Here is a 23,231-nt window from a genome sequence, read left to right as displayed (position 1 = left end):
TATTCTCTTCTTGTCTAAACTATTTATCGTTCATGTTTCACTTCCATACATGGCTACACTCCATACAAATACTTTCAGAAAGGACTTCCTGACACTTAAATCTATACTCGATGTTAACAAATTTTTCTTCTTCAGAAACGCTTTCCTTGTCATTGCCAGTCTACATTTTATATCCTCTCTACTTCGACCATCATCAGTTATTTTGCTCCCCAAATAGCAAAACTCTTTTACTACTTTAAGCGTCACATTTCCCAATGTAGTTCCCTCAGCATCACCCGACTTAATTCGACTACATTCCATTATCCTCGTTTTGCTTCTGTTGATGCTCATCTTATATCCTCCTTTCAAAACACTGTCCATTCCATTCAGCTGCTCTTCCAAGTCCTTTGCTGTCTCTGACAGAATTACAATGTCATCGGCGAACCTCAAAGTTTTTACTGCTTCTCCATGAATTTTAATACCTACTCCGAATTTTTCTTTTGCTTCCTTTACTGCTTGCTCAATATACAGATTGAATAGCATCCAGGAGAGGCCACAACCCTGTCTCACTCCCTTCCCAACGACTGCTTCCCTTTGATGCCCCTCGACTGTGGTAACTGCCATCTGATTTCTGTACAAATTGTAAATAGACTTTTGCTCCCTTTATTTTACCCCTGCCACCTTCAGAATTTGAATCAACATGTAAGAAGCAATACCTAAAAAATAATAGTCAGGTAAGTTAGCACTTTCGTGAGACAATCCTTCAATAGTAGGTGTTCTGTGGATCTTCCTGACCTACCCAGTGATACGGGATAGGCAGACAGCCAGCAAACAGCCGTAGCAATCGAGAGAAGGTGCGATCGGCAAAACTCACCCTCGCGTCTTGCAGGGCTGTGGCGGATGCAGCGGTGTCATCGCCACAGAGAACGGCGGCCACAGGCTCAGCCCCGCACCCTCGGCGGCGGCAGGCGACCGCGCCGGGGGCGGGCCCGGTGCAGCGGCAGGTGGCGGCGCTTCGTCTCGGAGGGGCGCCGGGGGCGGCGGGGCGGCCGGCGGCGAGGGCGCGTGCGAGTGCTTGCTGGCCTTGAGCGGCTCGCCGTCCCACGAGTGGCTGCCGCTGCGCTTCGTCCCGTGGGCCGCCGCACCCGCCGGCACCTGGGCGGCCACTGCGGGAGGGGCCGCGCTCTCCACCTGCGAACGCGCGACTGTGAGTCTGCAGTGTCTTACACCACTCGGCAGGACTGACAGCAGTCGTCTAATACGGAGGCGTATCGCCAGGTCTCCTGTAGTGTCGCGGAATAGTAGAGAGTCGGGAACGTGTCAGACGGAGACTTTCGTAGAGTGTCAGACGGAGGTGTAGCATCAGCTGTACTGCATTTCGTAACTTCGCGTACGTCTGCCGTAACAACACGTAACCCTGTCACAAGAACACCTGAGGGGCGAGTACGACAGAGAAATCGGCAGTGTAAGTGGAACGAATGCGTTCGTTACGAACGAGCACGACATCAGGACGACGCTCGTGCTTCCTTTAAATGCGCCGGCTTTGATTCGATTCGGGGCCGGTGCGCCTACTCGAGTCCAGAAGCGGCGCATTAGTACCGTCGGCTAACTTGGCGGTCATTCTAATAATGCCTTATAAGATTTTCACTGTTGTACTCATATACAGTTTGGGCGCAGTGCCCACCGAGAGTCAGTAGGGACAGTATTTTCGAGAACAGTATTTTCGCAGGAAGTTTACTTTGCAGTTGTGTACAGGCCGAATTTGCGAAAAGTTATACTACAATTCTGGAATGTAGAAATGAATAGCGTTGTTAAATTGTGGTGCTAATTCAATGAATAAACAAAAGATCAAGCGTACACAGTTGCCAGATTACTAATTATTATGTTTGTACTCAAGTAATAATAAATTCAGCCCCCAAAGCTAAGTACAAATAATGAAGGAAATTATTCCAGCAGGCTGCACTTCAAATTACTTTATTCTGCACTACTAGTGCACAGCACACTCTCAGGTGCATTTACAAACATAACAACAAACAATAATGAAAATAATAGAGCTACAATATAAACTAACTTGGATGTAGCGTTACACAAACATAGTAATTAATTATAGCAACACACGTGGACACATTGTTCTTGTCTCACAAAAGAATCATACACTGTGAGTATTTGTCTGCAGCACGGTCACCACTGTTCATCTTTTAAAATGTAAGGTGCACAACATGATTGTGATGGTATTACCATACCATTAAAACACCACATCTAGCACCATGAAGACATACCTTGTACTGCATAAGTATAAAACGCACTTATACAAACATGGTCAGGGTATTGTCACATGTGTAAAACTGTGCACACGAAAACTGTGACCAGTATCAAGTCATGCACCTCACATTTTAGAAGATAAACACTGATGCCTTTGCTACACCCAAACATATGTGATATTTTGTTGAAGCAAGGACAAAGTACCCACATTCTATATTCTATCGCTCGAGCCTTGTCCCGCAGTTATGCAGGGTCAGCCATCACTAATCGGATTTGGGATGTTAATGTTTAAGGGGAGGCCGGATGATCTTCCTGCCGCCACCCCGTACCATCCCCACCCTCCCCCCCCCCCTCCCCCGGGACGGAATTAGTGCACCCCAACTGTCGGCGTCAGAGTGTAATCCACGGAATAGTGCGAAAGTGTTCAAATGTCTGCGAGCCGTGTAACTGAGGCGGAACATGGCGACCAGCCCGGTATTCACCTAGCGGGATGTGGGAAACCGCCTAAAAACCACATCCAGGCTAGCCGGCACATCGGCCCTCGTCGTTAATCCACCGGGCAGATTCGATACGGGGCCGGCGCGCCTACCCGAGGCCAGGAAGTAGCGCGTTAGCACTCTCGGCTACCCTGGTGGGTGACAAAGTACCCACATCTGGTGGCATAATTTTTTCCACATGTTGTTTGTAAGTGGAATAAAGAACTATTGTACAGGTGGTTCAATGAACTTAATATTTTGCAGTACGGCCTGGTAGTATGATGTTCCTCCTCCAAATTTATTGGGGATGTGGTGCCTACCCAAAGAAAGTAATAAGTACAATTTTTTATAATCGATTCAATTCTGCGTTATCATCTGGTGCTATTAATTCTTGATGATGTTCATTACAGTGAAACCTCTATATAACGTTTTCCAAGGGACCACAAATTCTGAACACTGTATAGAGGAAAACACTATAAAGAGGAAGGCTTCCAAATAATAATTATAGGGCATTACTGAAGATCCGGATACCACTAATCAGCTTTGACAAATGGTGCCATAGATGACATTTTAAATTTTCACAACACTGTAATATGATATTCATTGCAAATGATCAATGTATCAAATGATTAGTTTTTTGTAATTAAAACATGGGGCCCGATAGGTGGATGGCTGAAAGTAAATGGATCAGTTTGTACTGTAAAAAGGTATAACAGATTCTTAAGATATGACGACATTGTCCAAAGCTGACAGGTGGTATCCCATTCTTCAGTTGACCCAATTATAGAATATGAGTCAGTCCTCAATACTTTGTACTCCTGTGGCTGCCACGTTGTCATCCACAGCCACAAAGTCCTCAAAAGTGACAGAATCACTGCCTATTAATTCCTGAAATTCTTGCAAATCAAGTCGATGGCTTCAAATGCATACGTTTCGAATTTCCACAATTGTCAAACTCTTCCATTATCGACGATCTGTTTCCCATAATAGTGTTGTGTGTTGAGGGGGCCAGTTCAAATTGCTTCGCTAGCTCCGCGTGACCCACACCAGGAGATGCTTCCACTTCTTTAATAAGAGAAACCTTCTCTTCCAGAGAAATATTCTTCCGCTTTTCACTCATGTCCACTGATGAAACCTTCAATAAAGTTATATCGAAGACACATTCCTACTAGATACACTGTCTGCCGCTCAGCTCACACAATACACTACGAATACAAAACATCGACTGAAATGGCGCCAAAAAGATCACAAGCAGATTGTGCGTCACATGTCACATGTCACGTGACCGGGCTCCGCTGCTGACATACGAACCACGCTTTCCGAGCCGGCGCAAACTGTGATCCACAGAACGGAAAACGATGCGTCTACATCCCGTCACTTAAATATTATAAAGAGGTAAATAATTGACCAGGGTTAAAAAAATATGAGCATTACATGGAGGAAATTGTAATATAGAGGAAACGCAGTAAAGAGGAAAATTTAACATTGTTTATATGGGCTTTTAGTCGGGACCGAATAAAACGGACGTAACATAGAGGAAAACATTATATGGAGGAACGTTATAAAGGGGTTTCACTTTAGTTTGTTCTGACTAAATCACCTGGAAATCACAAATTTAACTTTTTTGCAAACTTCAGATAATGAATACAAAATTGTAACTAATAATCAGACGGTACTGTCAGAGACTCACGTGCGCCTTGTCTGCCAGCACCGGCGGCTGGCAGTGGTGGGGCCTCTTGCACTTCCCGTCGCCGCCTTTGCTGCGCTGCTCGCGGTGCCGCTGAACCATCCTCTTCTCCATGTCTTCGTTGTGCCTGCAACACACCCCGACCACTCACACTCTGTGACCCAAAAGTGGATCGTGCGTATAAAGCGAAACAATGGCAAGAGACTGCTATTTGTTGTCACTTACACTGCTGCTTTCTTTGATAATGATCAACAAGAACCAAATAATAGACTGCGCATGATAGAAAATGTTCTGAACGAGAGTTTAGCGAACATTTTTCTCCGTTTGAAAATCTCTGCAGACGGCTCTTTACTACATTACATTCTGCACAGAAATTAGTCATTTTAGATTTATAAATCTAGTCAATTGCCGTGCTTCATTTCTGACTGCATCACTATGAGGCATAAGAATAATACGAATATAAACATGACACGATATGTATATTCTTCCTCATTTGCTGTTGTGTCACTCTAGTTTCATAGTTTATTAGGCAGACAGGATTTAAACGAGATAGCAGCAAACACGAAAGAATACATGGCAAAATGTTTATATTCGTATTATTCTCATGGTGAAGAGAGTACTGCATGTGATTCAGAATTCATAAAAGTTCCTATTACCAACGATCTCTTCTCACAGGCAGGAAAAAATTCAGAACGTAGAGTTGGCCATATTGACAAACATCCCAAACAGTCTTGCCAGTCAGATTTTCGTAGTACATTGAAATGCTGCTACATTCGAAGATGAACAATATGGAATTTGTATTTACTTCGTTGGATAATGTACGAAAATGCAGTGGTCTTGACTCGAGGCGGAGAAAAAAAGCTAGTCTTCCACCCTTTTTTTTTTTTTTTTTTTTATTTACTGACGCAGAGGTTTTGGTGCCAGTATTTATCTTTGTGCCTGCAAAGCATCCCTGTGTAGCGCTACATATATTCGATGGCAGAAGTTCGTTGTGGCGGCACCTACCAACATATTTCAGAATTTCCGCTTACTTTGCACTCGATTCTAAGCCACAGGCGAGTTTTTGGATTACAAAAACAAAAAAACAAAAAAGTGCGGCTTAGATTCGAGTAAATACGGTAAGCTGAAACTGGTCAGTAATATAATTTATACTCACGGTGGATTACAGGAATATAACTGACAGGCTCATCATTAACACAAGACACTGAGGCTGTGGACCTGTACATGAAGAAATTATTTACACATGTTCCAACTCTCTGTGCTGTCAGACATTAATTTATAGAAACATAATACCATGAGCACAGCAGGAGATTGCTGGGTTAACAGACGTCCCTCGTGTTCAATCGCTTCACTTTCGATAAGCAGAGTTCAGAACAAAGTGAAGTTCTCACTACAGACAGCAGTCTGACTAGCATATCTGCAATCTTTGGGAACAATTTAGAAAATAGGTTCTTCAGCCAATACCAAAGAATTACAGAAAATGTAGCCTACTGCTACGCATATGTGGGCAGTATTGAGATACGGTGTCTGAAGCTGATGGCACGAATTGCGAGCGCACTGGTAAAGGTATCTTTCTGAAATTTCGCTGAATTAGCCCTTGGACATCTCTGCAATGAGTAATAGAGCAATGTTTTTAAATTTTAATTTATTCATTAGCTATTGCAAAAAACAACATCTTTGTTTCAAATGCCCGCCATTTATTATTATTATTTTTTTTTTTTTCAAATTCCAAAAAACTGTACCTATTACTTGATGCACAACATGCTAAAGATTAAAAAACTGTTATTATTATTATTATTAATTTCAGATGAGACTTTCAGACTGCAGGACTTCCATACTGGTTGGTTTGGTTGTTTGGGGAAGGAGACCAGACAGCGTGGTCATCGGTCTCATCGGATTAGGGAAGGATGGGGAAGGAAGTCGGCCGTGCCCTTTCAGAGGAACCATCCCGGCATTTGCCTGGAGTGATTTAGGGAAATCACGGAAAACCTAAATCGGGATGGCCAGACGCGGGATTGAACCGTCGTCCTCCCGAATGCGAGTCCAGTGTCTTTCCATTCTGGACGCACTTAATTTTGGACAGAGCAAGTTCTGAGTTGCAGGGTAGGCAGTAGCGGGGGGATTCATCATGACTGAATCTCTTAAAAAAAAAAAATCAGGAAATATCTAAGAATCAATACATAAATGATCTATGTTGACTGCTTCATTAGTTTCTCAAAGAAAAAACTGTAAAAATCATTTACTGTATAGCACGGATGCTCAACCTTCTTAGGCTCAAGATCTACTGCTCGCAGTTTCGTCCAGTTAAGAGTTCTACTGACACAAAAGTTTATACAGGTTGAAGCACAAAACAATACCATAGTGAAAATGAACCATGTTAATTACGCAAAATGCATGAAAGGTAATTTTCTCCCCATAAAAGTTTGTAGGCTTACTACCCAATTTTCAAGATATCACACACGTGAAAAAAAGTTTGGTGAGATCCTTGGCATTGTTGTCACTGTGGTTTGTATTCTTGTGCTGTTTTCACTGCAACTAAAATAAGAGATGCGGTCACCTATCAATACAAACAGTAATCTCAGTTTTTGTAACACAAAAGTATTTAATTGATCATTATGTCCATCATGCACATCGTTGTTTCACAGAAGCTGGAAAATCGAGGTTTGTGTTGTTGCCTAATGGAGTCAGATCTCGAACCCCGCCACCCCCACCCTCCCCACATCGTACATCGCACCTCACATCGCAGCAAATTCTGAGTGCTCTGCCCGCTCACCGCAATCCCCGCTCACAACGAGAGGAATTACAGCTCGCCAAGTAGTAACCTCACCCCACACGAGGGAAGACGGTCGCTCGGCATGAGCCTTAAAGGTGGTGAAATACAGATGGAGATGAAAGAGATGGAGACAGTGTTGTCAGATTTACCACCTACAACTACTGTACGGAACTCTGTCAACAAATTGGTATTTTATGAAAACAGCTCTCCTGAACAGACTTCATACAAAGGTTTCAAAAGACCGACTCAAAGCCACGGCAACTGACCACTCAGTTGTGACTGACAGAGCACCACTGCTGTACAGGCCGACTGAGGAGAACTGTCACTTAAGTGATGAAACTACCAATATATTTCAGCCACCTACATATCACTCCTGTAAGGGCAGCGATGATGAGATCAGACTAATTTCGGCACGCACAGTGCCATTTAAGCAGCATTTTTCCTTCATTCGATACAAAAATGGAAGCAAAGAAATCCTGAAAAGAGGTAGTAGAGGAAGCTCCCTTTGGCAAGCAGTTCACATCGGTTTGCACAGGATAGCTGCTCAGACTTAGGTGTAAGCGAGTGAGGTGCTGCCAGCTGACCTGGAAAGCAGCGCCTCAGTGAGATGTGGCGGCTTGTAGTCTCCCTCGGCCTCTGCGGTGTCGACACTGACGTTGTTGGCAGACACGCCGGCAGATCCCGACCCACTGCCAGAGTTGGATCCAGAGCCGGTGTCATTCACCGGCGACAAGCAGTTCCTGCAAAAACAATTTGTAAATTTCTTATTCGATTCCGACTCCGGCCAGCATATCGTAGTTGAAGACTCATTATAAGTCAGATTGTTAATGGCACCAACATACTGTTTGAACAGTGACAATGTGATATGCTGCAATAGGCTATAGGGAAACATGGGTAAATACACTACTGGCCATTAAAATTGCTACACCAAGAAAAAATGCAGATGATAAACGGATATTCATTGGACAAATATATTATACTAGAACTGACATGTAATTACAGTTTCACGCAATTTGGGTGCATAGATCTTGAGAAATCAGTACCCAGAACAACCACCTCTGGCCATAATAACGGCCTTGATACGCCTGGGCATTGGGTCAAACAGAGCTCGGATGGCGTGTACAGGTACAGCTGCCCATGCAGCTTCAACATGACACCACAGTTCATCACGACTAGTGACTGGCGTATTGTGACGAGCCAGTTGCTCGGCCACCATTGACCAGACGTTTTCAATTGGTGAGAGATCTGGAGAATGTGCTGGCCAGGGCAGCAGTCGAACATTTTCTGTATCCAGAAAGGCCCGTACAGGACCTGCAACACGCGGTCGTGCAATATCCTGCTGAAATGTAGGGTTTCGCAGGGATCGAATGAATGGTAGGGCCACGGGTCGTAACACATGTGAAATGAAACATCCACTGTTCAAAGTGCCGTCAATGCGAACAAGAGGTGACTGAGACGTGTAACCAATGGCACCCCATACCATCACGCCGGATAATACGCCAGTATAGCGATGACGAATACACACTTCCAATGTGCGTTCACCGCAATGTCGCCAAACATGGATGCAACCATCGTGATGCTGTAAACAGAACCTGGATTCACCCGAAAAAAATGACGTTTTGCCATTCGTGCACCCAGGTTCGTCGTCAAGTACACCATCGCAGGCGTTCCTGTCTGTGATGCAGCGTCAAGGATAACCACAGCCGTGGTCTCCGAGCTGATAGTCCGTGCTGCTGCAAACATCGTTGAACTGTTTGTGCAGATGGTTGTTGTGTTGCAAACGTCCCCATCTGTTGACTCAGGCATCGAGACGTGGCTGCACGATCCGTTACAGTCGTGCGGATAAGATGCCTGTCATCTCGACTGTTAGTGATACGAGGCCGTCGGGATCCAGCACGGCGTTCCGTATTACCCTCCTGAACCCACCAATTCCATATTCTGCTGACAGTCATTGGATCTCGACCAACGCGAGCAGCAATGTCGCGATACGATAAACCGCAATCGCGATAGGCTACAATCCGACCTTTATCAAAGTCGTAAACGTGATGGTAGGCATTTCTCCTCCTTACACGAGGCATCACAACAACGTTTCACCAGGCGACGCCAGTCAACTGCTGTTTGTGTATCAGATATCGCTTGGAAACTTTCCTCATGTCAGCACGTTGCAGGTGTTGTCACCAGCACCAACCTTGTGTGAATGCTCTGAAAAGTTAATCATTTGCATATCTCAGCATCTTCTTCCTGTCAGTTAAATTTCGTATCTGTAGCACCTCATCTTCGTGGTGTAGCAATTTTAATGCCCAGTAGTGTACAATACGTGCAAGAACTAAGTGGGAATAAGGGAGACAAAGAATGAAGTACTTGGATTAAAAGGGGTGGAAGACAGGAATGTAGTCTTCTACCAATTATGTTCAACCTATACATTGAAGAAGTAATGACACAAATTAAAAAACATTCAAGAATGGAACAAAAATTCAAGGTTAAAGGATATCAGCTATAGGATTTGGTGATGAGAATTGCTATCTTCACTGAAAGTGAAAAAGGATTACAAGACCTGCTGACTGGAATGAACAGTCTAATGAGTTAAGAATATGGATTGAGAGTAAATTGAAAAAAAGAGGAGAATAGTGAGAAGTAGCAGAAATGAGAACAACAAGAAACTTAATATCGGGACTGGTCATCACAAAGTAGATGAAGTTAAGGAATTTTTTTAGCTAGGCAGCAAAATAACCCATGACGGACAGAGCAAGCAGGACATAACAACCAGACTAGCACTCGCAAAAAGGGCATTCGTGGCCAAGAGAAACGTAAGCCTAAATTTGAGAACCAATTTATGAGAATGTATGTATGGAGCACAGCATTGTGTGGTAGTTAAGCACAGACTTTGGGAAAACCTGAACAGAAGAGAATCGAAGCATCTGAGACGTAGTACAGAAGAATGTTAATAATTAGGTTGACTATTAAGTTAAGGAATGAGGTAGGAGAAGACAGAGATTTGAATACATCTGACAAATAATTGAGGGTGCAGTATGAAAATGCTGCTCGGAGATAAAATGGTTGGCACAGGTTATGATTTCGTGGTGTTCCCATCGAACTAGTCAGGAGACTGAAGACTCCAAAAAACATTTCTTTTACAATATTGGTCTTTTGCTCGGATTTGTGCCATATTTAATTTCTTCTATTTTGTGCTAACACTTTTGTCTCCACTTACATGTGATAATAACTTTAACGTAAAACGTGGGTTATGCTGCATAGTTGAAATCAGTGAGGTGATGCTGGCGCATTGAGAGACCAAAAGTAGTCGATGAGTTTTATTATTTGAGTGGCAATATAACTCACAATACCTGAAATAGAGAGGATATAAAATGAAGACCTGTAGTAAAAAGAAAATTGTGTGGCTCCAGGTGCTCCGCTGAATCGTCATTTCCATTTTGTGCACAATATTTCAATGGCTGACCAAGCCCTTTTCTTCAGGTTCTGAAAGTTTTGCTTTTATTGTTCTCACTGTCGGTCGGTTGGTCGATTCGCAGGGAGAGTACCAGACAGCGAGGTCACTGGTCCCGTCGGATTAGGGAAGGACGAGAAAGGAAGTCAGCCGTGCCCTTTCAAAGTAACCATCCCTGCACTTGCCTGAAGCAATTTAGGGAAAACCTAAATGAGGATGGTCCGACACGGGTTTGAACTGTTGTCCTCCTGATAGCGAGTCCAGTAGGCTAACCACTGTGCCACCTTGCTCGGTGTGTTCCCACTGTCTGGACTCCAATTAGATTCTGAGTACACACGACAGCAAAACTCACGGCTCATGAAGAAAACAGCTTGATCAGTTATCAAAATATTGTGTACAGTGTGGAAAGAAACTGGCAAAACACCCATAAGCACACCATTAATCAATTGTGCTGAGAAAACGTGAGAGATCTCTGCAAGAACAACATTTATAGAAGACAGAATTTTTTTTTTCCATTCAATAGAAGTTTCTGTGTTAGGAAAACTCTGAGGGCATTTGTTTAGGTTGCAGCATTGTATACAGGGTGTTACAGAAAGGTACGGCCAAACTTTCAGGAAACATTCCTCACACACAAAGAAAGAAAATATGTTATGTGGACATGTGTCTGGAAACGCTTACTTTCCATGTTAGAGTGTCGTCTGCTCTTCTGTCAGTCTATGCAGCACCCAGAGACAACAAAGTTTCTTTACTAGCAAATGAATTGCTAGTGCATTTAGCACTAAGGTATCGTCTATCTGCCAATAGGTCACTCACCTGTCTTCTTCTAGGATTTTCCCCACAGAATTAATGTTTCCCTCCATAACTGACGGTCATGGCCTTCTCATTCTCTCAGCATCCTCCAGAGTCCCTCTTTGGAATTCTCTGTACCACCAGAATATAGTTCAATGATGTGGATACACATCACTGATTACAAGAGTCAATTCTTCAAAGCACTGATCTACGTTTAAACCACGTGTGAAGTTGTATCGCAAAACTCTTCGAATCTCACTTTGTCACCACGACGCCATAGCAACCACTTAAAACTAACCCTGCTAGTGATCAACTTGGCCCACAGACTTGGCACAGCAGCTAAAAATGCAAGCACGAAGTACTCTCAGAACACAGCAACAATTAGTCTCCTGCGTCTTATTGTTGCGTCATATTGCAAAAGTTTCCTAGCGCCCTTGTACTTTTGCAGATGACAACATCTGAAATCTGGGTGAAGGTTACAGGCATTGTGTCACAACAAACTGCAAGGAGCAGATTACTGAATGGTCAGTTGAGATTTCGAGTTGCCGTGCACTGTTTATTGCTGAAACCGTAGCGCAGATCGCAGAGACTTTCACAGTGCAGAGCAAGCAAGAGTCAACTGGGACCCGAGTGGCAATCTGCGATGTTCATCTCTGAGTCTCACTTCTGCTTGTGGCAGTCATATTGACATCAAGAGCCCTTATGCAGCCTAGTGAAATGTGACAGGAGACAGTGATTTTCAAGGTGCACAGGCCTCCAACTCCTCTGTTACCCTTTGCCTTTGATGGTCACACTTTTGTACTGCAGGTCTGATTTGATAACTGATGAAGGGAGGCTGAATGCTGGCTTGTGCGTGGAAAGAATGGCACGTAACGAATAACATACTCCAGCAGGATTACACAAGACCCCGTACTGCAGTGGCCTGCCTCGTCCCCCAATTTGTGACTTGATGGGGAGGCGTGTACTTTCAAACCAGACTCCAGACTCCAGCCTCACAGACTCACAGAGCATGTCTTTCAGGCATGGCAAGAAATTTCTCAAGAAGACATTCACAGGCTGTTTGCTTCCACACCACAATGGAAACAAAAGTGTACTCATGCCTATGGGGGTTACACATCATGTTGTTGATGATGATGATGATGATGATGATGATGGTCATCAGCTCTGAACGGAATGAAAGTTTCATCCTTTAATCTTTCCAGACTCAAAATATTAAAAATTATTTTTTTTATATTTCCTTGTGTCTATTAAATTATTAGACATAAACTAGACACAACAATATAAACACATATGGTGTAGTTACAAATGGAGCCATTGCACATGAAATGTCATTACTTTCCGTGATACAGTAAAACGGTAGTTCCTTTCTGCTGTTAGGCATAGCGCTACTTGACACGAAGCACGCTCTCATCTGCTTCTGTGAAGTTCCTTCTTTGTGCTAGAGTGTACACAGTGCCTTAAGGTGCTATGCAATGGTAGATGTTTTGCTTCTATTGCGTGTTTTTCAGGAACAACAGTTTTATATTTTTTTCCTAATGGTTCTTTGTTCCCATTCTCTGACATAAGGCAAGACAACAGTGACTTTTTTGTTCAGAAATCAAGATCACTGTCTTCAGTTAACCCATTATCTCCACTTCCACGGTTACTGTCAATCCAAGCCAGCATCAGATGAAACCCCTTTATAATGGGACACCAAGTGTTCATTGTGTAAAACTGGAAATACAACAACCTGTCACTGCTACTCACGTTGCGTTTAGAGTTGCAGTTGCTTCGAAAGGAACCCCTACAATAATTATGAAAATAAATACATAACTTTAATTATTAATACAAAACCCGGAGTATAAATTTGAGCAGAATAGTTTTTTTTTTTTTTTTGTATCTAATCCACGTGCAAAACATCTCTTTTAGAAATAAATTCAATCACAGCTCAGAAACAAAGACCATCATGTACTGCATATGGAAATGGCTCCTACATTTGCTCATCTAACTGCTAATATTCAAGACATATGAACTAGTCATAGCTGCAGCCACTACAGGGCAGCATCTAGTGGACACATGAAAGGTGGCTACAGATGTAGATGCTGTGCGGCTACCACGTTATGAGAAAATCCTAGGTCAATTCAAACACAACCACATCATCTGAAAATGTTAATATCTGTTACACGGTGTGCATATCTGCAAAAGTTTGATAAATATCTGGGTGATGCTTGATGGTGCTTTCTATATCGGTCAGTGGAGCATTGCGAAAGATAAGAAATATCCAGCGAAGGAATTCCAGAAAAAATTACAAGATGGCCAGTGAGAATCAAAACACATCAGCTGTAAGACGGTAAAACTGAATGTGATTGGAAATACTTATGTAAATAACCATCCATCACTTTTACCAATGTTGAAATGTCAGGGAGAACAGCAACAAAACTGTGATGACGAGATGTACACAGTCCACAAAATTAAGCAATTACACATTTCCTTATTATTATTATTATTATTATTATTATTATTATTATTATTATCGTTGTTTTTATAAAAAAGGATAATGGAGGGTAGTGCCAAATGAAGTGGTTTACAGGAAACAGTGGCCTACTATAGGTGCAATACGTAAGAACAGGATTTCTTTCCTTGCCCGCATCATGACAACTGAAATCAGATTAACAAGAAGAGTTAGACAAACTATGGAATCTGAAACAACATGTAGGATGAATCACGGAAATTAGAGAGGATACAGAAGAAGTAGTGGACAAAGGACTAGCCTGGATGATCTGCAAAACGAAACACAAAAATCTCAAAAAACTGAAAAACAAGAAAATGAGATTTAAAAAAAGAAACAGACAAACAACACGCATTAAATGTGTACTTACAGATGACGAAAAATGAAAAAGATCAGAACACATGAAACAATATTGGAAACTCCCAAGGAACAAAATGTACTTATCGAAGAAGATGGCCAGATAACGTTTGACTAAAGTGGTCCAATGAGGCCACAAAAGCACTATTTTTGTTACTATCATAATAAAATATCACACTGTGTCCAGATGAGCAAGCTTGCAAGGCGTTACCTGGTGGCACGGCTGTCGTTGGTAGCGGCGGCAGCCTTGGTGTCTTCGTCAGTGCTGCGGCTGGTCGGCTCCAATGCCATCAGCCGCTCACCGGAATCGTCTGACGGGATTGTCTTCGGTTTGCTCTCGAAGAACCTGTGGGTGTACAATACTGTCACAATCGCTACTCCGAAGAGAAGGCACCAGATAGGGGACATCGAAGATAGCCAAAAAACTTTTCTAACTCTCAGACATTACAGAACACACCTCTTCGATTTTCTTCACACTTACAGCATTTAAATGTCAGTGTCTGGACATCAGTTACCTTAAGCACCCAAACTGTAATAGTTTTGAAACTTGAAACTTCCTGGCAGATTAAAACTGTGTGCCGGACCGAGACTCGAACTCGGGACCTTTGCCTTTCGCGGGCAAGTGCTCTACCGACTGAGCTACCCGAGCACGACTCACGCCCCGTCCTCACACCTTTAATTCCGCCAATACCTCGTCTCCTACCTTCCAAACTTCACAGAAGCTCTCCTAGCAGAACTAGCGCTCCTGGAAGAAAGATACTGCGGAGACATGGCTTAGCCACAGCCTGGGGAATGTTTCTAGAATGTATTCATTCTGTAATAGTTTTGTCTCGTGTCACAACATTCTATGCAGATTTCGGACTTCCTCAATCAAATTTTTTGAGCATTTCCATGCACGAGCTTGTTCTTGAGCATCAGTGAAATTGTGCAAAATCCACTGAGAACCGATTTTTTCATACTAAATGTACATGTAAAATCAAGCAATCTGCAGGAATTTTGCAATAAGTTGTTTTGGTCAAACTTCACAAATTTGTTTAGTGGTAGAACCTCACACTAAAATTTTGCAAATCATTTGCAAACGGACATTTTTAGAAAATGTTCAATTACCGAAAGTGTCTCAGAATAACACGTGGCACTGTTGTCAAGTTATGGGTTTATAAAAACAACAAAAAATTCAACTGTCAAAAGCCTTCACACAGAATTTTGATTTCAACAACTAATGAAATCTTCTGTTTATGCATCAGTTTTACACACGTAAGGGACACCTGCAGACCTCACATTTACTCTGCAGCTATCAACTACGACAATGACTGCAGGACTGCACTTTCATATACCTAGAGTCATACTACACAGTACGCTCAGCAATTGGGTACTGGGTGTCCATAAGGCGGACAGTTTTTCTGTGTCCACTCATGCACCCAGACAGTTTAGGGACGATCTTATGTGTATAAAATTCTGTGCAGTCAACACAAGTTAGTCAACAAACAATGTGAGTGGCTTTGAAAATTGATCTACAACTGCAGGGATAGAAACTTAGGGGTACCCCTAATGGTTTGGGCACATTACACGGCTCGAAAAGCACATTACGGAGGTTAGGAAGGTGACGGAAAGTGGCAGGGGTGGTGTTGGGAGAATATTGGGGAGAGGGGACCTGGTTTCAGGCACCAACTTCAAAACTGTCTGTTATATATGCATATTTGCCAACTTCCATAGATTCAGTGTATCACGAATCAATTATTCACGAGCAACTTTTGCCGTTATCTCTGAACCCACTGATGAACTTTTTCTGTGGCATCTATTACGGTGGTTTCTCTGCTGAAGTTCTTTGGGGTATGTCAATGAGGGGTGAGGGCATGTAGATGATAAGCATATATGCACAAGTTCTGAAAGAAAAGAAAGTCTATGCATTCTTCCTATTCATTGCAGCCCCATGGTAGAGAAAAACTTTACTTTCTTACAGTGTGAAATGGTGTGCTATTGAAAGGAGCTGCGTATACAAGGTAACTCAAAAAGGACTTTCCAGTTTTGGAATGACATAGAAATTTATTGAGATAACTTACAGAATCAGTATATCCATCATTTTGTAGAAAACAATCTGAAGTTTCACATATAAGTGTCAAGTGTCATTTTGGTTCGGTTTCTGATGCAGCAAATATCCCACTGGTAATCAATTTATTTGCACACTTGTTCCAGAAAATGAAACATAACTCGTGCAACGGCAGCATAGATTCAATTTTTCAAGTCGACTAAATTGTTTGGTATGGGAGGAACATACATACGGTATTTAATGAAACCCGAGACAAAGAAATCCAGTGGTGTCATCCTAACTTGTTCGACATTATCATCAACGTGCAGGTGACCTGCCGATTTACAACGCCGCAGTGAATGACCAGTCTCAACAAAGTTCTTGTGCCAAGAATAAATTGTAGGCCTGTTCGCAGGTTCTTTTGGTGTGAAATTTACAATGAACTGTTGTTGCAGAGTTCGTTTCATGAAACAGAAACAAACAATGAGCACGCTCCATACCAGTGAAAGTAGCCATTTTAGTTGTGTATTATGCTGGCACTCTGGTGGCAGAATAGGGTACTGATGCAGTGTGTGGATCAAACTTGGGGTTGTCTGCTACAAAATGATGTCAATCAATTCTGTAAGTTGTCTCAATACATTTCTATATCATTCCAAATTTGTGAAGTCCTTTTTGATTCACTCTTTGTACATAATAAGAGAGACGGAGAGAGAGACATATACAAAAGCAGAAATAGTTTGTATGTGTGAAGTACTTCACTGAAATATAAAGCTCCTCTCATACGTCTATTCAGGATTGGAAGATAACATTTTTCCGTTACTAAAAGTGAGCAAACTATGCTGTCTTGCCAAGAGTTATCTGCGCCAGACATTAAATTCTATGGGAGAGTCGTTTTTGCAATTACAATTCCGTGGGGCAGATTCCATACAGTTTATGAATTGCATATAATTTACAAACAGGTTTAGTGAGTTGGTATTTCATTCATCAAATAGGTTTTCCATCTTCCACACTTTTAGAACATATATTAAACAACTGGTCTTCAAGTGATTGTGCTGAGAGCAGAATGAGTTTTGAGTAACCTTAATCACTTCGGCTTGTGTAAAACTTTAGTATTCTCAAGGTACAAAAATAATTGTAAAGTCAATGCAAATCTGACACTTTATTTCACATTCACACCTTTCATAAATTTAATTAACTGATGTACCAATTTTGTAAGATAGCAGAAGTGATCAGCCCGTGGCCTAGCAAAATGCTTTGTGCAGGAGTAATTAAACAAAATATTCTTATGTCTAAATCAAACAATTTTTTCATCAAAACCACTTCTGCAAGTAGTAGATGTTCATAAACAAACCACTCTTTGATTTAATAAATTATTTTCAGGTCTCAGAAGGTATGTTCCATGAACATCTTTGAGGGCAGGTGCTTGTCATTCTGTTACATTTTTTTATGATACTGTAGTGTTACAAGGCCACAATGCAGTATAACAACTTTATGGAAGAATACACAAGAATGGGTTTATATCTTGGTAATCAGAAAAAAACTAAATTATATTAGGGTGATTCAAATTGGACTCACAAAAGGGCAAGTTAAGCAACAGCCAATACTAAATTATTTCGCTATTCATATGCGGGTGTCTGAAGAACTGTAACCGAGAATAGTCAAGATTGCATTACATAATTTTAAGGAAGGGCTACCTTTTCATGGGACTCAGTGGTCACTAAGTAATGCAACACAAGTAACTGACATTTATATACAGACACCGTACGGACTTGAGAAAATTATTGTCTCTGACCTACTCTCTCTTTTGCCTTATCCTTCATTTCAATCTTCCCTTGTCCTAACTTCAGTTGGGTCCCTGCCATCCTGGGGTCGGAGTGACTTGCCCTTTCCTTTTACCCTTCTCCAAAATACCCCTATCTCCTCCCTGAGGAAGGATCTTTTAGATCCAGAAGCTAGACATTATGTCAATTTTACTTTTGTATGGCTATCAGCAGTTCTACAAATTTCACCTCCTGACGGTAAATTCCTCGCCCAATTTAGTTCCAAGACCTTTTGCGATACTGTCAACAACTCACTGAAGCCGTATTTATACATCGAGAACAGAGCCCGGAAGCAGAGAAACGACACAGCCACACTACGCACCTCTGGATGTTGTCGTTGTAGTTGAGCTGGTTGTAGCTGGGCGGCGTCTCTGACGACGACTTGCTGTCATAGTAGTTGCGGTGTGGCGATATCTCGCCCAACGTCACAGAGCTGCGTTCCTGTGGGCAGAAGCTGGTTAGTGTCGGCGCAAGCACCTGCCTGCAGGTCGAGAGTTTGCTACGGATGAGTGGCGGCACTTACAGAGAAGTTGGCTCCGATCCGGTTGGCAGCGGCAGCGGCGGCCGGATCGACACGCAACTCGGGCTTGCCAATCTCGCCAATGAGTGACTCCATGAAGCTGGCGAGGTCCTTGCAGCGCTTGGAGACGTCGCGCCTGTCCGTGCCGGGCTCGCCGCGGCACACCTCCTGTACGGAAGACATTGATGTATCAGCCTTAATACGGAACAGCTGTGAGGGAAATGGGACAAACGCAAAGACGAGAAGATGGGAAACAGTGTACTAAGGATTAAATACTGAATTAAGATTGGAGACGGGATATGCCAGACAGAAGTGAATTGACAATTACAGCTTATATCCGTGCAGTGTCTTGTGAACTGTATCTCCCTCTTGTCACATCACAGTGATGTGTTCGACCTTACATATGGTGGAGGATCCGATACATGTCAATTTTCAGAGCTATAGTTCGTCTCTTGTGGATTTTTGGCATTCTTGTACAGTTTTGAGTAAATCATTGCTAACTGAAGGATTTAGCTTCAGTTTTATGGTTAGGTTTTGTGGTTGGTGAAATTAATAATGTTTCACAGAAACACTCAAGTGTGGGGCACTCACTGTTTATGTAACATAAGTTCTAAAATATATCTAAAAACAAAGATGATGTGACTTACCAAATGAAAGTGCTGGCAGGTCGACAGACACACAAACAAACACAAACATACACACAAAATTCAAGCTTTCGCAACAAATTGTTGCCTCATCAGGAAAGGATGAGGCAACAATTTGTTGCGAAAGCTTGAATTTTGTGTGTATGTTTGTGTTTGTTTGTGTGTCTGTCGACCTGCCAGCACTTTCATTTGGTAAGTCACATCATCTTTGTTTTTAGATATATATTTCCTACGTGGAATGTTTCCCTCTATTATAACCATAAGTTCTAAAATATTACATAAACTGTGACTTTTTGTATAGAAACTAAAATGACTATGAATTTAAATCAACGTGAAATGACTGTTTTCATGTGAGGGTTGAAAGCCAAATAATAATGGAAAATTAATGACATTTTATAAAATGAAAACCTATGAACCAAATCTGAATTATAATCGATATTACCGGAAATTTTGAGAAAATGCCCTCTCACCCCTCTTCCAATGAAAAAGAAACTGTCAAGACTTGCACACGATGATTACGAATGTAAAATTATGAACAAATTACTTGTAAATTAACTAAACAGAAATCTCATTTTTCAAACACATTGCTACGGAACTGGGGTACACTATGTAGCCTTTGGGACTTTGGACTGACCTGAAGTGAATAAGTTTCTCCTTGCATGTTAAAGTACAAATTGTACGAAACAGTGTTTTGTTGCTTTTGTTAAAGAGACCCTCAACCTACCCATCTTGATACCCAGACCGAGTATTTAACCTATAGCATCGCCACTCGTTTCACTGGCATTGTGGGGATGTATAAGGAGCAGTCAAATGAAAACGAGAGTGACGGGAAAAAATAAGTAAACTGTTTAACATTTGAAAAGTAATCACCCAGGTGCACACCTCTTCATCCAAAGCAAATCGACAGCCACAAACGTCTTTCTTCAGGGCTCCAGAAATATGGGAATTGCACGGGGAGATATAAGGACCGTATCGAGAGTGTGTGAGAGCTTCCCAGTGAAACACCTGCAGCATACTCTAAACAATTTTGGCAACACGTGGGCCTACCCACATACAGTCTTGATCTGTCCCCATTTGGTTTCTACACTTTTGGAGCCCTGAAGAAAGACTCGTGGCCACTGATTTGCGTTGGATGAAGAGGTGCATGCCTGGTACAACTATGGTTCTGTAGATGATTGCAAACATTTTTCCACGAGAGCAACGAATGCCTCATCTTAAACAGTGTGATAAATGTATTAACACGAGCCAATTGATGACAAGCGAGCAGAGATGCACATATGGCCACCTGCTGATTTTTGTGCTTTCGGTTTAGAGCACGTTGTACCCATACATGGAATTCTGAACCTTACCAACTACATGCAAATGTCTCGTGATGGTGGAAAGGTCACAGTCCATCACGTCTGCCAGTTCTCGAGTACACCAATATGGATCATTGTGGAGTAATGTGTTTAAATGATCTTCATCAAACCCTAAAGTCTTCTTGAATGTGGAGAGTCACTCACATCAAAATGATCCTCCTTAAAAAGAGAAAACCATTTTTTTTTCATGCTCTGACCACTGACATTACCCCCACACACGGCACAAATATTTCTGGCTGCCTCCGCTGCTGTCACCCCTCTACTGAACCCGAACGGAAGAATATGTCAGAAATGTTCCAATTTGACCACTTGGCACTGCATTTTCTAGCCATCCACAGCTCCAATCACTATCTCCAAATGACAAAATGTAAACTCAAATAGCAACAGTGAACTACAAATAAAAAATGACAATCGGTAAATAAACCCATGTTGTTGTTGTTGTTGTTGTTGTCTTCAGTCCTGAGACTGGTTTGATGCAGCTCTCCACGCTACTCTATCATATGCAAGCTTCTTCATCTCCCAGTACTTACTGCAGCCTACATCCTTCTGAATCTGCTTAGTGTATTCATCTCTTGGTCTCCCTCTAGGATTTTTACCCTCCACGCTGCCCTCCAATACTAAACTGATGATCCCTCGATGCCTCAGAACATGTCCTACCAACCGATCCCTTCTTCTAGTCAAGTTGTGCCACAAACTCCTCTTCTCCCCAATTCTATTCAATACCTCCTCATTAGTCACATGATCTAACCATCTAATCTTCAGCATCCTTCTGTAGCTCCACATTTCAAAAGCTTCTATTCTCTTCTTGTCCAAACTATTTATCGTCCATGTTTCACTTCCATACATGGCTACACTCCATGCAGATACTTTCAGAAAAGACTTGCTGACACTTAAATCTATACTCAATGTTAACAAATTCCTCTTCTTCAGAAACAGCTTCCTTGCCATTGGCAGTCTACAGTCTCCTCTCTACTTCGACCATCATCAGTTATTTGGCTCCCCAAATAGCAAAACTCCTTTACTACTTTAAGTGTCACATTTCCCAATGTAGTTCCCTCAGTTTTTATTTCTTCTCCGTGGATTTTAATACCGACTCCGAACTTTTCTTTTGTTTCATTCACTGCTTGCTCAATATACAGATTGAATAACATCGGGGAGAGGCTACAACCCTGTCTCACTCCCTTCCCAACCACTGCTTCCCTTTCATGTCACTCGACTCTTACAACTGCCATCTGGTTTCTGTACAAATTGTAAATAGCCTTTCGCTCCCTGTATTTTACCCCTGCCACCTTCAGAATTTGAAACAGAGTATTCCAGTCAATATTGTCAAAAGGTTTCTCTAAGTCTACAAATGCTAGAAATGTAGGTTTGCCTTTCCTTAAATTTTCTTCTAAGATAAGTCGTAGGGTCAGTATTGCCTCACGTGTTCCAACATTTCTACGGAATCCAAACTGACCTTCCCCGAGGTCAGGTTCTACCAGTTTTTTCCATTCCTCTGGAAAGAATTCGCATTAGTATTTTGCAGCTGTGACTTATTTTAATGATAGTTCGGTAATTTTCATATCTGTCAACACCTGCTTTCTTTGGGATTGGAATTATTATATTCTTCTTGAAGTCTGAGGGAATTTGGCCTGTCTCATACATCTTGCTCACCAGATGGTACAGTTTTGTCAGGACTGGCTCTCCCAAGGCTGTCAGTAGTTCTAATAAACCCATATCACCCATAGCACCCAGAATATCAGCACCCAATACAAAAATGCTACGAACTTATGCACCAGCCTAATAAAAATCACGTTACCTGCGATAATTAATTTTGAAGTACTTACTTTTTTTAAAATATTGTGATGAAGTAGCAATGGTACGTGTAGCACCAACAATTTGTACCTGACAATGGCGCAATGCACAAAACGCAGTGGGAGAATAAAAGAGTCGTCTATAGCCGTGGATGAAATACGACACCCTCTCAGTGATTCTTTACTGGTCTCCATCCACCTTGACACAAGACGTGACAACAACAGAATGCCGCAGTGCCTGGAAGCCAGAGACGGGACGGAATCCGGTCCCGGCTGCACACTACGCCTCGCCTCACCTCCTGCAGCACCTGCAGGATCTCCTTCTGGACGGCCTTGCTCTCCTGCAGCAGCTCCTCACCAAACATCTCCTCGTCCTGAGCCTCCGCAAACACGTCTGGGCAGCTCGGACCCTGCAAGCACACGCCTCTCAGTCACACATACAGTTCGCTAATTATATGTTCATTAGAACACAACTGCCACCTCTCACTATGCTATGGAATGACTCCTTTTTATACACTACTGCCCATTAAAATTGCTACACCACGAAGGTGACCTGCTACAGACGCGAAATTTAACCGACAGGAACAAGATGCTGTGATATGCAAATGATTAGCTCTTCAGAGCATTCACACAAGGTTCGCGACACCTACAACGTGATGACATCAGGAAAGTCTCCAACCGATTTCTCATATACAAACAGCAGTTGACCGGCATTGCCTGGTGAAACGTTGTTGTGATTCCTAGTGTAAGGAGGAGAAATGCGTACCATCACGTTTCCGACTTTGATAAAGGTCGGATTGTAGCCTATTGCGAT

At 42.3% G+C, this 23,231-nt stretch overlaps 1 protein-coding gene across 1 annotated transcript in view; it reads right to left on the bottom strand.

The window, feature by feature from the left end:
- LOC124720239 (period circadian protein) overlaps positions 1–23,231 on the bottom strand; it is a 200,965-nt gene that overhangs the window by 46,213 nt on the left and 131,521 nt on the right. Inside the window, exons 10-16 of the mRNA XM_047245556.1 lie at positions 22,714–22,827; positions 18,626–18,790; positions 18,425–18,543; positions 14,468–14,602; positions 7,762–7,917; positions 4,408–4,531; positions 994–1,170 (exon numbers count right to left, since the gene is read on the bottom strand). Coding sequence (XP_047101512.1) covers positions 994–1,170; positions 4,408–4,531; positions 7,762–7,917; positions 14,468–14,602; positions 18,425–18,543; positions 18,626–18,790; positions 22,714–22,827 — 990 coding nt within the window. The remainder of the gene's footprint in view (positions 1–993; positions 1,171–4,407; positions 4,532–7,761; positions 7,918–14,467; positions 14,603–18,424; positions 18,544–18,625; positions 18,791–22,713; positions 22,828–23,231) is intronic.

This window comes from Schistocerca piceifrons, chromosome 11, assembly GCF_021461385.2.
Source record: "Schistocerca piceifrons isolate TAMUIC-IGC-003096 chromosome 11, iqSchPice1.1, whole genome shotgun sequence".
NCBI lineage: Eukaryota > Metazoa > Arthropoda > Insecta > Orthoptera > Acrididae > Schistocerca > Schistocerca piceifrons.
The sequence above is the reverse complement of the archived record's forward strand: the minus strand, read 5'-3'. Positions and strand labels throughout refer to the sequence as shown.